Source organism: Pelodiscus sinensis, chromosome 1 (assembly GCF_052426305.1).
Source record: "Pelodiscus sinensis isolate ZL-2025 chromosome 1, ASM5242630v1, whole genome shotgun sequence".
Lineage (NCBI taxonomy): Eukaryota > Metazoa > Chordata > Testudines > Trionychidae > Pelodiscus > Pelodiscus sinensis.
Window position 1 is genome coordinate 236,638,339 of NC_143052.1, and position 16,142 is coordinate 236,654,480.

The 16,142-nt window shown below is 41.4% G+C and overlaps 1 protein-coding gene across 1 annotated transcript in view; it reads left to right on the plus strand.

The window, feature by feature from the left end:
• Window positions 1–1,398: 1,398 nt before the first annotated feature.
• SLC9A4 (solute carrier family 9 member A4) overlaps window positions 1,399–16,142 on the plus strand; it is a 45,812-nt gene continuing 31,068 nt past the window's right edge. The window contains exons 1-3 of the mRNA XM_006127647.5: window positions 1,399–2,084; window positions 7,862–8,325; window positions 14,309–14,568. Coding sequence (XP_006127709.3) covers window positions 1,829–2,084; window positions 7,862–8,325; window positions 14,309–14,568 — 980 coding nt within the window. The 5' untranslated portion in view covers window positions 1,399–1,828. The remainder of the gene's footprint in view (window positions 2,085–7,861; window positions 8,326–14,308; window positions 14,569–16,142) is intronic.

Below are 16,142 nucleotides of genomic sequence, written 5' to 3' on the forward strand. Positions count from 1 at the left end.
TTTGATCAGTGATGAACACACCTTTGTTTCAAGTTAACATTTCTGTAATTATGATACCTCAGCTTGGGATCTGTTTACTAATGGGAGACAGAAGTAGGGTAAGGGCGTTTGGGGCCCTGGGCCAAAGCAACTGTGGGTCTTCCCCATCCCTTCTGCCTGCAGTCACCTCCCTGCTCCCTCCCCAGTGCTCCTGCTGGGGAAACCCAGGGCAACAAGGTGGAGAGGTGCAAATCCCTAAGCTCTGATCCCACTCCCCAGCAGAAGCAGTGGGTCAGGGCATAGGAGTACCCATTTTGGGGGTTCCTGGGCATGAGCCCCATTGGGTCAGTGGCCAATCTGTAACTCATGGGAGACATTTCAGGCAAGATCCACAAAGGAGACAAGACTCAGCGTTCAAGTCCTAATGTTTAGATGCCCTGCCACTGAGGGGAATTCACCCATCCCAGTTAGGCACCCAGGCTCTCTCTAAAAAGTATGGGGACACTGAAGTTAGACTCTGAAGAAGGTGATCCTCAAAAGCCCTCAAGCAAGGTGTGGCACTATCTAAACTAGCCAATAGGGAATGCCAAGGAGTAGAATGAGTTCTAAGCCCTGCCCTTCAAAGGCATTGAGGCTCCTAAATCCAAACTGAAGGGAGGGATCTGTGCCTGCTTGGGATTCATAGCAGAGAATCCTCTGCTGGAGCTAAGCACATCATGGGCCCTCTCTTGCAAAAACTGAGAAGGTATTGGTGCCACCACCCTGATAACCATTAGCCCAGTGGGTAGATCACTCACGCAAGATATGGAGACACAGGTTCAAATGCTCTAGTTTTAACTGATGTGGAGCAGGGATGTGAGCCCAACTTGTATGTGAGTGCCCTTACCACTGAGCTATGGGACATTGTGACTGGGTCTCTCTCTCTCTCTCTCTCTCCATTTCTCCTGTTGAAGCTGTTTCATGTATGAAATATTAAAACACTCACTGGGCCAAAAAGCATGTGAGGATGACTGTACAATATGGTAGCTAGGGTTTTTATTTTGGGTCTGCACATCCTAAACTCAAAACCCCAATCATCTGAAGAAGTGGGCTGTGCCCACGAAAGCTCATGATACCATCTACATGTTTTGTTAGTCTATAAAGTGCTACCCGACCATTTGTTGTTTTTTAAGTTTATCCTGTACACTACAGACTAACTCAGCTATCCCCTGAAGCTTCAGTGTTTAAAGTGCCTCAGGACTTGTTTTTATACATTGAAAGTGCAACTTCGTGGATGTCCACTAGATGTCACTAACAGAACCTTTGAAGGGTCTATTTTCAATTAAACTGGTTTATTACAAATAAAGTGAGTGTATACCATTAATCAGATGCTTGAGTTACCTGCTGACTTGGGCACATAGAGTACATGAAGGAGAAAGAGAGGGAGGAAGACAAGGTTATGGAGCGGGCAAGTCTACATGTTCAGCATTTTGGGATCTTCGCCCTGTGATTTTTTTTAACGTGTGGTATTTGGTAAATGAGTTCTGTTCATTATTTCCTAGTTTTCTCTGTTTCAAGGAAAACTACTAAGCCTAGAGCAAGTATAAAAATCTTCAGGAGAAGAGAGACTGCATTCCTGAACAGTGCAAGGTTGCTGAAGTTCTTATCTGGATTTCAAAAGCCTGCATATACCTGTGTCTTCATCTGAATTCAAAGACACTCGGATGTTGGGACTTTTAAAGTGATAACTTGATAGATAATTTCCTAAGGCAATCTCGATGGCTAGGGTCAGTGCAGACAGAAAGAATACATGCAGTCATGTGTACAGTACATATTACATATAGTATAACAGAACATTTCTGCCCCAGACATGGGCTCTCAGATATTTATGCATGGTAATTTTTTGAACTGGTTGCTGTTGCTACTGACTCTTGAGTGCCCTTCTGCTGCTACTTATTCTGATGTATCTAACCTGGGCAGTAACTCAACAACTCCACCTGACCATCACAATGCTGAGGGCTCTCCTCAGGATGAGAGACTGGATATTTTTACAGTGGATTATAACTATGTGCAAATTCCCTATGAAGTTACACTTTGGATACTTCTTGCATCCCTTGCAAAAATAGGTAAGTAGAACATGGCTAGGTGAAGTTTTTCTTTTGGCAGTGGGAGGTTGGGGGTGAGGGGGTGGGAGGGGAGAAAAAAAACTTTTGTAGGTAAGAAGTTAAAGAAAGCAGTAAAACATGTTTGATAGCCAAACTGTTTTATAAATGTAGGAGAATGTTTCTAAATTATTGAGATTATTTTTGAATGCCCTTTGCTGGAAAAAACAAATGTCTTAGTTGTCATAATGCCAACTGCGTAGGCATCAGAAAAATGTTATAAATGATACCATGTAAGTTCTCTGAAACCCAGGACCTTTCTAGGCTACAAGCAGGTTCTGTCTGTCCCCAGGGTGGGGAAGCTAGCAATCTCCCCTTTTTCAGCTGTTTCTAACTTTAAATGGGACAATATATCAGGCGTAAGTGCAGCATGAAAGATTGAGATTGCATGTCCTGAACTTCAGGCCTAATTAACTTTGTGGGGGAGGGAGAAATGCTCAGGCTGGGGGGAATGGAGGGAAATATATCCCTGGAGATATTTTGAAATGTTTACTATTTGAAATAGCTCAAATGAAATTTTACTGGTTGGCCTGGATGAGAAGGACTAATGGGCAGAATGTAGACTAGCAGTCAGTGTACAAGATACTGTAAATGCAATTTATCATATGAACATAAACACCCACATACCTATTATATTGTTCAAACATACACATACATTTATTCTACAAGTATATATATGTGTATATATGAATGAGAGTGAAAGAGAGTGTACTATTTGCAGCATCAGGGCCATATTTATAACAAAGATTAGTTGGCATGTATCCTATATACAATAATTCATTATTATTAATTAGCATTTATATATTAGTTTCTAAATGGTACAATCATGTTGGGATCCATAGTGCTAGGTGCTGTACAAGCATATAGTAACTTTACAGCTCCTGCCCCAAAAGTTTACATATAATATCTGAATATTCCCATTGAGTAGTTGGTCAGTGAGATTGGTTGACTCCTGAAATTTGCCTTGTGATATAGAACTTTTCGTGTTTGAGCCATCCAGCATATAGGGAGCAAAGATAGTTGTCACTGACAATTGTTTCCCTGTGTGAAATTAGTTGATGATCTCAAGCCAGCTCTTAGAAACATGTCCTCATTAGTAAAACCATCATCAAATTCAGCACCAACTTTGACTCCTTTCTTGTTCACAGATTCATAGATTCTGAGACCAAAAGCACTGTAGCCATCTGGTCTGCCCTCATGTATAACACAGGCCATAGAACTTCCCCACAATAATTTCCAGAGCAGATCTTTTAGAAAAACATCCAATTTTGACTTAAAACTTATCAGTTATGGAGACTCTTGATAAATTGTTATGGCTAATTATTCTCACTAAAAAATGTATACCGTAGTTCCAATCTGACTATGTCTAGTTCAGGGGTTCTGAAACTCCACGGCACTGCGGCTCCCTTTTGACAACAAATATTTCTACATGACCCTCAGAGGGGGTACTGAATCCAGAGCCTGCCTGAGCTTTGCCTCCCCAGGCAGGGGCCAAAGCCCAAATCCCACCACTTGGAGCAGGAGGGCCAAAGCCTAAGGGCTTCATCCCTGGGCAGGGAGTCTATAACTCACCCTCAACACCCAGGGCTGAAGCCGAAGCCTGAGCCCTGCGTGATGGAGTCCAGGTTTTGGCCCTGGGTGGTGGGGCTTGGACTTCAGGCTTCGGCCCAAGGCCTCAGTCAATCTTATGCTAGCCCTGATGATCCTGTAAAGCAGGGTTGCAACTCACTTTGGAGTCCCAAATCACAGTTGGAGAACTGCTAGTCTAGCTTCAACTTCCAGCTGTTAGACTGTGTTATACCTCTCTATGCTGGATTGAAGAGTCCATTAGTGAATATGTGTTCTCTATGTTGGTATTTATAGACTGGAGTCAAGTCATTCCTTAACCATCCCTTTGTTAAGTTAACTAGACTAGTGTTTCTCAACCAGTGGTACCAGTACCCTTAGGAGTACTCAAGAGAAGTCTGGGTACTTCAACACAACTGAAATTTGGAGAAAACTGAATTTTTGTTGTAAGTTTTAGAAAGCTTTATTATTTTTGTACTTTTTATACCCAAAAATTTCAGCGCCTGCCTAGCTACGATTAAGTTGTTTAAACAAATGTGTTGCAATGGTAGTAAAAAATTGTGTGTGTCTGAAAACTGTAGGTACTAGGGGTACTTCTAATTTTTTTTTTTTTAAGGGAGTACTTCTTATATTTTTTTTAAAGGGATACTTTATGAAAAAAAGGTTGAGAAACACTGAACTAGACTAAACTCATAGACTCATAGACTCCAAGGTCAGAAGGGACCATCATGATCATCTAGTCTGACCCCCTTCACAATGCAGGCCACAGAATCTCACCCACCCGCTGCTAGAATAATCCTCTCACCTATATCTCAGATATTGAAGCCTTCAAATAGTTTGAAGACCCCAAGATGCAGAGAATCCTCCAGCTGTGATCTGTGCCCCATGCTACAGAGGAAGGTGAAAAACCTCCAGGGCCTCTGCCAATCTACCCTGTAGGAAAATTCCTTCCCGACCCCAAATATGGCGATCAGCTAAACCCTGAGAATGTGGGCAAGACTCATCAGCCAGACACCCAAAAAGTTCTCTATTGTAACTCCTATCATCCCTCCATTGACCTATTTCCCACTGATAATGAATGGTCAATTAGTTACCAAGATCATGTTATCTCATCAAACCATCCCCTTCATAAACCCATCTAGTTTTTTCTTGAAGCCAGATAAATCTTTTGCCCCCACTACTTCCCTTGGAAGGCCATTCCAGAACCTCACTCCTCTAATGGTTAGAAACCTTCATCTAATCTCAAGTCTAAATTTCCTACAAGCCATCTTATATCCATTTGTTCTTGTGTCCACATTGGTATTAAGCTTAAATAATTCCTCTCCCTCCCTGGTATTTATCCCTCTAATATATTTAAAGAGAGCAATCATGTCCCCCCTCTGCCTTCTTTTGGTTAAGGTAAACAAGCCAAGCTCCTTGAGTCTCCTTTCATAAGACAGGTTTTCCATTCCTTGGGTCATCCTAGTGGCCCTTCTTTGTACCTGTTCCAGTTTGAATTCATCCTTCTTAAAGTTGAGAGACCAGAAATGCACACAGTATTCCAAATGGAGTCTCACCAATGCCTTGTATAATGGCACTAACACCTCCTTATCCCTACTGGAAATACCTCGCCTAATACATCCCAAGATCGTATTAGCCTTTTTCACAGCCATGTCACAATGGCGGCTCATAGTCATTCTATAATCAACCAGGACTCCGAGGTCCTTCTCCTCCTCCGTTACTTCCAACTGATGTGTCCCCAGCTTATAACTAAAATTCTTGTTATTAATCCCTAAATGCATAACCTTACACTTCTCACTATTAAATTTCATCCTATTGCTATCACTCCAATTTACAAGGTCATCCAGCTCTTCCTGTATGATATCCTGATCCTTTTCTGAATTGGCAATACCTCCCAACTTTGTGTCATCCGCAGATTTTATCAGAACACTTCCACTTTTGGTGCCAAGGTCAGCAATAAAAAGATTAAATAAAATTGGCCCCAAAACTGATCCCTGAGGAACTCCGCTAGTAACCTTCCTCCAACCTGACAGTTCACCTTTCAGTATGACCTGCTGTAGTCTCCCCTTTAACCAGTTGCTTATCCACCTCTCAACTTTCATATTAATCCCTATCTTTTCCAATTTAACCAATAATTCCCCATGTGGTACTGTATCAAATGCCTTACTAAAGTCGAGGTAGATTAGATCCACTGCATTTCCTTTATCTAAAAAATAAAGGAGTCTATCACTGTAAGGAATGTTTATAATCCTTTAATCACCCTTCTTGAATCATAGACAACAGAACTGAACACATTACAACAGCAATTACACTTGTGTCAAATACAGAGGTAAAATAGCCTCTCTACTCCTACGTAAGATTTCCCTGTTATGCATCCCAGAATGATATTAACCCTTTTGGCCACAGCGTTGAATTGGGAGCTCATGTTCAGCTGATTATTTTGTTAACACAGCAGTGCATTAGGTCAAATGGAGACATAGGAATTGCTGTGCTATACACATAGGAGATCTAATCCAAACTCCTGTCTTCTGAGTGGCCAGAACCAGATATGTCAGAGGAATGTACAAGAAACCCCAGAGCGTACAAGATGGGATTACCTGTTGCATTCATTGGCTGCTATTTCACCTCTATGGTTGTAAATTGTTCAGACCAGAAATGGACACTGTTGCCATAAAAAGGCTATTTTTGTTTTAAAAATAGCTTTCCATGATTTCAAGTAATTTGGGCTAATAATTTTCACCCTTGGGTGTTGGTAGCTCAAGAGGTATAATTATGCCATCAACTGTGAAAATAATGTCTATAGCTTAAGGCACCAAAGCACTGCCAATGATTATATAGTTATTCTTAGTCACTTCACATGCACCATTCAATTTGGTTGAGGCTGAATATTAAATAGGAATAATGAAATCAGTGGACTTGAAATGGTGTGAAACTGGTACTAGTGAGAGGATATTCAGACCCACAAAGCTTTCATGACAAATGCAAACATGTACATGAAAAGGCCTACCTTTGCAGTTGCTGGCAAAAGAGTCTTTGATTTTAGTGGGAATAGATCTGAGTCCAAAGTTCAAATTCAATAGGATCATTCTTACCAGGAAAACAATCACGAGGAAAATGGGAACTGAATTCAATCAGAGCTGTGACATCTTCTCTTCCCATTTCTTTGATGGCTGCAGGGAGATCTTTACTTGTGGCTCCATCTGATACTGATTTTATTCAGAGCAGAATTACAAAGCTCAAAGTCTGTGCTCAGAAATCCTATGCAAGAACAACATAGAGGAGCGTCAGAAACATGCAGCTTGTAGAGATTCCTCCATAGAGATTAGTCCTTCTGTGGAAGGGATCAGGGATTCCAACACTTTTAATCTATGGCTCACCTAGGATCTGTTCAAGTCTCAAGAGATGTGCCTGAAGCAGAGAGTTTCCTTACATTTAGGCTGTTGCCTGACCTCTCTGCAGCTTCTGGACAGCATTCAGCCAAGGTCTCTCCTGATGGTGATTGCCCTTAGAGTCTTGTCTGGATGTGGGTGTGAAGGGAAACAAATATGCTAATTTGCCCCATGGGTTTGGCAGCAGCAGAATTTACAGAGCTTGGCCACAGTGCCTACCTAGAACTGTCATCCCTTTCTCATCTGTAGCTGAAGCCCTCTGCCCAGCCTTCTTGGAAGGGTTACTGTAAGTTCTGAAAGAAGAGAGGAGTATCCTTATAGATGGCTTTCTCCACTTCAGCACCTACCCTATTGTGATGCTGAACTTTGGTTCCATCCCTGGGCACTGAGAGGAGTTTGATGTAATGAGATTTTATTGGGTTTCACCTCATCCTTTACTGCCATTGAGGATATGGTTTGGTGTGTTAATTTTCCTTGAGATTGTAGAGCAGCTGTTCAAAAATGTTTCTCCATGCTTGTAGACAGACACGCATTAAATAAAAAATGTAAACTCGGGGTGGGAGTTGGAGATATTCAGGGCCAAATTCTGCACCCAGTTATGCTGATATAAATCCAGAGAAATTTCCTTTGGATTTGCTATGGATTTATGCGGGTGTGACTGAGAGCAAAACTTGATAAAAGATATTGCAACTTGGGGAAAACATTTGTCTGAAGTCAGGAAGAGTTGGCAACATGGTAGCATGAAAACCTTTTGAACTCAGATCACTTTCCCATGTTTTATTCAAGGTTTCCATCTCTACCACCGACTGCCAAACCTCATGCCGGAAAGCTGCCTTCTGATAGTTATTGGGGCACTAGTCGGAGCAATCATTTTTGGCACGGATCACAAATCCCCACCAGCAATGACTACAAACATTTACTTCCTGTATCTCCTCCCACCCATTGTCCTTGAGGAGGGGTACTTTATGCCCACTCGCCCCTTTTTTGAAAATTTTGGGTCCATTCTATGGTGGTCTGTCCTGGGATCCCTCCTGAATTCATTTGGCATCGGACTCTCTCTCTATGGGATCTGCCAGATCGAAGCCTTTGATCTCACTGACATTAACCTGCTGCAGAACTTGCTCTTTGGCAGCATGATTTCAGCTGTGGATCCCGTGGCAGCGCTGGCTGTTTTTGAAGAGGCCTCCGTTAATGAGCAGCTTTACATGATGATATTTGGAGAGTCTTTGCTAAATGATGGAATAACTGTGGTGAGTTTGCTTTTGCCATTTATTTTAGCTCAAATCACAGAGGCAGAATATCATAGAGGAGAACCAGAAGGAACTCCACTGGAAATGCACTTATTTATTTATGATTGTTAAGGATCATGTGTGTATTTCAGTGGTGCCTAGACACTCTAATCAGGGATTCAAGCCCCATAGTGCTAGGCACTGTACACACATATCACATCCAGATAGTAAACACTAGACTAACCCATGAAAAAAGCCATATTGTTATAGCACTGCTGGAAGTGAGAGGAGAATCATGTTCCATATTTATTACTCAATAAATGACACCCACCGATGTGAATGACCTCGCAATAACTGCATTGTCAGTGATGCAGGGTCAGACCCTAAGCTTTGAGAACTGTATTGGTATTGTAGAAGCAACAAAAGAAAACAGTCTATTCCAATCAGGCCCACATTTCCAAAGAAGCTTGTGATTTTGGGTGTCTCCATTTTTGTGTCACCAAAGAGACAACTTTAAAAGGGCCTGATTTTCGGAGGGCAGATGCTCATATCTTAATCAATCCCTTGTCAATCTGACACAAAATTGGTGATAGTAGAAAAATAAACAAAACCTGAATTTTATAACACAAAAGGGATGGTATTTGTGAAATTCTTTTCCAGGTGTTCAACCAGCTCTGCCGAAACTTGAGGCTCCCAGAATCACACGTCACTTAGGCCTTAGGACCTGATCTAGCAAAGCTCTTCTGGACTGCTTAACTTTAAGCATGCAAATTGTTTCATTGAAATCAATAGAACTACTGGTGCTAAAATTCAAGCATGGGCTTAGTAAATGTTTGGCTAGGGTGTTTTTTTAAAATCTAAAACACAGGCATCAAAAACAATTCTGACACAGGTTGAACATCAAGTGCTAGTGGAAATGTGATGTGTTGGAAGACTCATTGTTGAAAGTCTTTGCAGCTCATAGTACTTTGGGAGTGGTTTTTAAAAAAAGGGAAAGAAAGAGACTAATTTGATCTCTTGAGACCCAATTGTTATGAAATGGTCACAGGCTCCTAATTCCCCAATCAGAATGAAAATATATTAAAGTTAATGATGCATGCAATAAATCCTTGCTACTTAAATTTGTACGCACATTTCTTATGAGGTAACTCATTAATGACTGGTGTCCTTTTGTTATAACAGTAGCTTTTTAAAAAGACATTACATATTTATTAGGTTGAACAAAGGAAAATCTGAAGATTTATACAACATTGCTTGGATCCTTAACTCAAATATTTTTTCTTCATGTAAATCATTTCTCTGGGGTGGGGCTGGGGATGAGGGGTTCACTATTCAGGCTGTCCCTGGAAGATGACTACCCCAGCCCTCTCTCACTGTAGCAGCTTGTGGTCAGGTGAGACGTGCCTGTCCATGGGGGCATCGCTGGGGGAGGGGTGCAAGTCCCCCAGTTGGGGGACAGACAGACACACAGAAAGACACATAATCAGTTAAACTCTTTGGAATATATGGTAGATAGCCGTCCCTTTTCTCCACCTCTGCCTCCTGGTGGCCCAATGAGGTATTAGCTGTCCCATCCCCATATCTAATGCCTTGCTGCCCTCCCTGTGGTCATTCTACAGTATAACTCCCTTCTACCAGCCCCCTCCATTTCCATGTTATGAGAAACAATCAAACTCCAGGCACATCCCATTGTCCTGGCACAATCAAACACTGATCTTTCTTTAAGTTATGATAAGAGGAAGCTGCATATCAAATTTGGTGGTCCTAGAGCTTACTGTTTAGGAGAAGTTCTTGAACAAATGGACTTGCAAACAGATGCAGATTTCTAAAATATATAGTGAAGATAATATCATGGAAAAAAAATCCTTAAAAACTAATAAACTGTGGAATTGGAATAATGACTTGGAAAATATTCCTATTGATGTGACCTGAGGCCTAATAGCGGTCACCTTAGCCATTTAAATTGAACCATTATGTTCACAAGAACTCTTTTGCCTGTGAAAGATAAAAGGGCTCAATAGAAGAGCTGGTTGGCTGATGGGAGCCTTTTTATCTTTCTCATGCAAAGAGTTCTTGTGAACATAATAGCATAACTTAAATAATCAACATTTTAAAATTGTCTTGGGCATAATGAAACACAGGAGTAACTTGAAAGGGTGGTTTTTCTAGGTTTGCTGCACCTGAGTGGACACTTGTATTAAAATCAAAATATATTATTCATTTAATCTTTACCTACAGCGATCCATTATATGCATAGATAATTTATATTCATTGACTTTACTCCCTTCCCCGCCTCCCACGGTCTCTATCAAAATCATCATGTTGCTAATACACAGTTGTTCTGTGTTTCATTGTGCCCAAGACAATTTTAAAAAGTTGGAGAATAATTTTTTTAGAATGTATTTAGACATAGATCGGTGTTCCGCAAAGTGGTCCGTGGATCCACTCTGAGAAAACTGCTACTGGGCTGCTCCAGTTTATTTACTTACCTGCTCCATAGCCACTGAGCTTTGCTGTTCCCATTGGCTGTGGTTCCTACAGGTTCCCTTGGCTGCAAATAGTGAATCACAGCCAATGGGAGCCATGAAACTCCGTGGCTGCAGAGCTGGTAAGTAAACAAACCGGAGCGGCCCTGAAGCAGCTTTCTCAGAGTGGGTCTGTGGACCACTTTGAGAAACACTGACAGAGTAAGTTAGACATAGACTAGGTTAAGATTAAAAAATTATTTATCAATTAACTAGGCAAATATTGAGCAGTGTTGCAGCACCTTAGAGACTAACAAATTTATCAGGTCATGAACTTTTGTGGGTAAACCCCACTTTATTTATTTATTTATTGCAGTTACATACTAACACAGCTACTCCTCTGAGAGTATGGCTAGACTGCGAGGGTTTTTCGGGATACCAGAGGTATCCCAAAAAACTCCGCCACATCCAAGGAAAGTGTTTGCTCTTCTGCTTTTTTTTACAGACAAGCAAATGCGCTCTTTCGGAAGTCCCTGTATTCTTTGTTCCACGAGGAAGAAGGGGGCTTTTGAAAGAGGGTTTTTTTTTCCAAAATTTGGCCCAGTCTAGATGGACCAAATTTCGGAAAAGTCTTTTCTGACAAAAGTATCAGAAAAAGGTACACAAAATATGGAGCGCATTTTGCGTTTCTTTTTCTGATAGATCCTCGCAGTCTAGAGTACCCTGGGACTTTTAGTCAAATATTATGAAATAATACAAAAATGGTCAAACATTTTAAAGCACTAATTTATTAGAATAGTAACAAAAATGAATAAGCCTTTATGGGTTCCATGAGAGTTAACCTTGGGTAGGTACTTAGGCCTAATTACAAAAACAAGTTCCTTACGGGAGTTATTTTAATAGAGAAGTGCAAAACACAACGAAATTAAGTGCTGGAAAATGAAAAAATGGCACCATGATGCTACCAAACAAGTAGGCTGCCACCTGCACTACGGCATTCTTGCTTGAATATTTGACAATATTCGACTGAGATCAGATAGCAGGCAGTCAACTGACGGATCAATTTATGCATGACTGGCTTTTCAGGTATCATTTAGAAGTCATCAACAAAATCTTCCAAAAAGCTATAGGCTGTCTAACATAACACTTAAACTTATAATCACATAAGCTACGTCTAGACTATAACTGTAAGTCGGAAAATGATATGCAAATTGCAAACCACAATTTGCATATCTTTTTCTGCTTTTCTGTCGAAAGAGGCTTTTCTGATGTTTGGCATGTCTACACGATGCCAAATTTTGGAAGAACCTGCTCTTTTGACACAACTCGTTTTCCTCGTAGAATAAGGTTTACAGGGATGGAGAAAGAGTGTGTCTGCTTTTTCGAAAATGTTTTTGGAAAAGTGGACACGTTCCTTGGACGCAGCATTGCTTTTCCGGAATCCCGGAAAAGCACAGCAGTTTAGGCGTAACCTTAGTGGTGACCACATCACAACAGAAAAAAAGTTCTGCTCAGGTAATAAATGAACTCAGTCAATACATTAAAACTCAACACAGTGGGAAAGCTCCATTTTACCAATAGCACCCTCCTAATGCCCTCAGTTGACCTCAAAACCTCTATTAAAATCCTTAAAATATTTCTGTCAATCAAAGGATATAAATACTATGTCTGATTGATGTCTTAAAGGGGAACTGCAATATAACTGCCAAACCGCACTGTTTTAGGGAAAATATAAACCAAATCTATTAACTACAGAAAGATTTTAAGAGATTATTAGTAGCAGGCATAGAGATCAAAGTTAGTTACCTAAGAACTAAACATAGAAATTCAGTCTAAATGATAGGTGCTGACTCCATAGGGGCTCTGGAGCTGGAGTCATACTCCCTCCTCCCTTCAGTGACTCTCATCACTGTCACACCCACTGATCAACTCTTTCCCCTCCATCCCAGTGCCTCCCGCTTGCCATGAACAGCTGTTTCATAGCATTCCAGAGGCTTTGGGAGGGAGGGAGAGGGAAGGGCAGAGATGGGGCAGGCTCAGGTGCAGAAAGATGTGAGGCAGGGGTAAGCAGGGGCTGGAAGAGGTAAAGGAGGGGTGTGGGTTTGGGGGAAATGGTGGAATGGAGGCAGGGCAGGCAGGGAGGATAGGGTTGAGCAACCCACATCTAGAAGGGAAGTCAAAGCCTATGATCTAAAATCTAACTTGAATAGCCTTAAGCAAGATTAGAATCAAGCAGTGTTTCACCTTACCAGAAGGTACAAGCAGCTAACAGCTGTTCCGTACACAGACTAAACCACCTTCCAGCATGGGACCAAACTTGCCCAGGTCAAAGACTTTGCCTTCCAGACATTCTTCCAAGTTGAAATGGGGTGGGGTGAGGCCAAATGATGATGTCACTGTTTTTTTAATACTTGCTTCCCGCTTGCTGGAAAGATCTTTGCTGTGAGGTTCTGGGGTGTGTTTTTCCACTCCCAGAGTCTGCCTTTGCTGAGAAGTCTCTGGGTAGTGGATTGGCTGTTGATCAGCAATTAACGCCCATCTGTCTGGTGACAACTACTCTCTTGTTGCAACTGAAAGGCTGGCCATGGATGTTCACAACCTCCCAACATAGTTCAGTAATAAATATTACAATACTTCATCGATTCACATACAATGAGAGGATATCCAATCCAACCAGATATTAGTGTTCAACACATCATGATGCCTCAGAAAGCATAATTTATGCAGAGTACCTCATAGTGTAATTGCATATTAAACCACAAGTTGAGTACTATGAAGCTGGAGTTACCTTAGTTTCATTAGTTTCTATTCTATTCGATTCGATTAAATTTAATTCAATTCAGTTTGATCCTTAAGTTCTTACTTTTCCCTCATCCTAGTGCTTCTGAGCATCTTCTTTGCTACATATTTTATGGTATCTGATGCATCATGTACTATCTCAAAACATAACACATTCCATACACCAGACACAGGGGATATGCCTACACAGCAGGGCTAAACTTGAAATAAGCTACGCAACATGAGCTATGCTACTTGTGTAGCTTAAGTTGAAATAGCTTATTTCAAATTTGGGAATGTCTACACAGCACTTATTTCAAAATAGAGCATGCTTCCTCTGACTTCCCTTAAACCTCATAAAAAGGTTACAAGAGTCAGAGTAAGAAGTCCTGCAGCTGGACACTATTTCGACATGTTGAAATAACTGCTTGTGTGTAGATGCGCACTTTGTTATTTCGGAATAACGTCCATTATTCTGAAATAATGCTGCTGTGTAGACATAGCCAGCGTGTCCCAGACTACCTGTCTTGTTCTTTTTACAATATGCATATGATACATTCTCTGGCATTTTGTTCCATTTCTTCACTAGTGTTAGGACCTCTGCCAAGTAGATAATTTGAGGTCCTATATGTTCAGATTGAATCTGCAATTTTACTAAGGAATGAGAGTATACCACCATCTGTAGTACATATAACTAAAAACATTGGTAAAATCTACTTTTGAAAGATTTCTCATTTGCTGTCTATTATTTTTGCATTCAGGTTTTATATAATATATTCATCGCCTTCACCCAGATGCATAGATATGAAGAGATTGAAACTGTTGACATTCTTGCTGGATTTGCTCGTTTCTTTGTAGTGGGGCTAGGAGGAGTGCTGTTTGGCATCGTGTTTGGATTTGTTTCCGCATTCATGACCCGATTTACGCAAAACATTTCTGCCATCGAACCACTGCTTGTCTTCATGTTCAGTTATTTGTCCTATTTGTCTGCTGAAACCCTCTACATCTCAGGCATTCTGGCGTGAGTATTGAATAAGAATTTTCAAATGTCTCCCAGGGACAGAATTCCATTCTTAACAACATATTTTGTTTGGGGCTGGTATAATGATTTCTGCTGTCCTCGGCCCATTTTTTCCCCCAGTTTTGATTCTTTATGAGTCTAAATGTGCAATCTAATCTACTAAGATAGCTGTTTAAACACATCAAGATCTGATAGCAGAACAACGTACGTGCCATTATTTATTTCTATGTGGCATCCGAATAACATTATGAGAGGATGTAGTCAGTGTTCCCTCTAATATTTTCCAATGGTGAGTGGAGTGAGTATTGTCTTGTGCACCAATATAGAGGTCATGTGCGCTTGTTCGGATGTGTGCCACCATGATACCCACAAGTTGCTAACAAATATCTTCTATATATTTTAAAAATTATTTTTACTGCATCCAAAAGCAAGAAATAAATATAGCAATGTATACTCTCATACTGTGCTTTTCCTCAGTAGATCACACAATATTTTACAAAGGAGAGCAAATCATCACTATTTTATAGATGTGGAACTGAGGTATAAACCAGTAACATGTCTAAGGTCAATGACACATCCAGGTTTCAAACCCAGCTCTCCCAAGCCAAAATCCTATGCACTAGCCACTGGGTCACAATATTATAGCTAGAAGGATTACGGTCAAAATTTCTGAAGTCAGATGACTGGATAAATTATCCCATAAACAGAGATGTTCAGAACCTGCATCTCCAACAGATTTCAGCTCCTGTATTTCTCAGTGTCTCACTTGTCCTGTCTGACACATACCAAATTCTTATGACAAAAGAACAGATTGATTTTAAATATGCAGATTGATTTTAAAGTGTTATCTGCTTGCACTAGGGTTTCCAGCTCCTTTTCCTGGGTGCGGTGGGTAGTTTCAAAAACCACAGATGCCAATTAATTAATCCTGTGCTCTTCCCAACCCTGCTCTACATCCATTTATTCTGTACTTCCCTTGCCAGCCTGTGCCTTATCCCCTGGCATCATTTTTCAACCCCCCCCCATTCATTAACATGCACTCCTGCGCTGTTCAACTACCATTAAGAATAAACATTCATACTTGCATGTGCAGCTTGGCCAATCGCACATGCTAATACCATTCCCATTTCCCCAAGCACACCAATGTTTTGAAGAAAAAGTCAGTTACCCGTTTGTGCACCCAGCTCTCAAACAAGCCACGTGGTGTTCCGCCAGAGCTGTAACTGGGGCTGTGATTCCAGTTTAGAGATGCCTTCAAGGTAGCTACGTATCACCTATACAGCACTTTGCGTGGATCCCCTAACACACGACCCTGGCTGGCCCTGGGTGCCTGAGCACCTGCTTGCCACCCAGCACACGGCTCTGGCCCTGGCCAGAGCCACTGGAGGAGCAGCATCCTGCAGCTCCTGGGGAAGGGCTGAAATTAGAGCCAAGGCCAGGGCCAAGGCCGTGTGGTGGCTGCCCTGCTGCTCCTGGGGTAGGGCGGCCGCCTGCCATGTGGTCCCATCCTAGAGCAGCTGAACAGCCATTGCTCAGCTCTGCTGTAGAGGTGGGTGGGAGGCAAATTCTTGGTG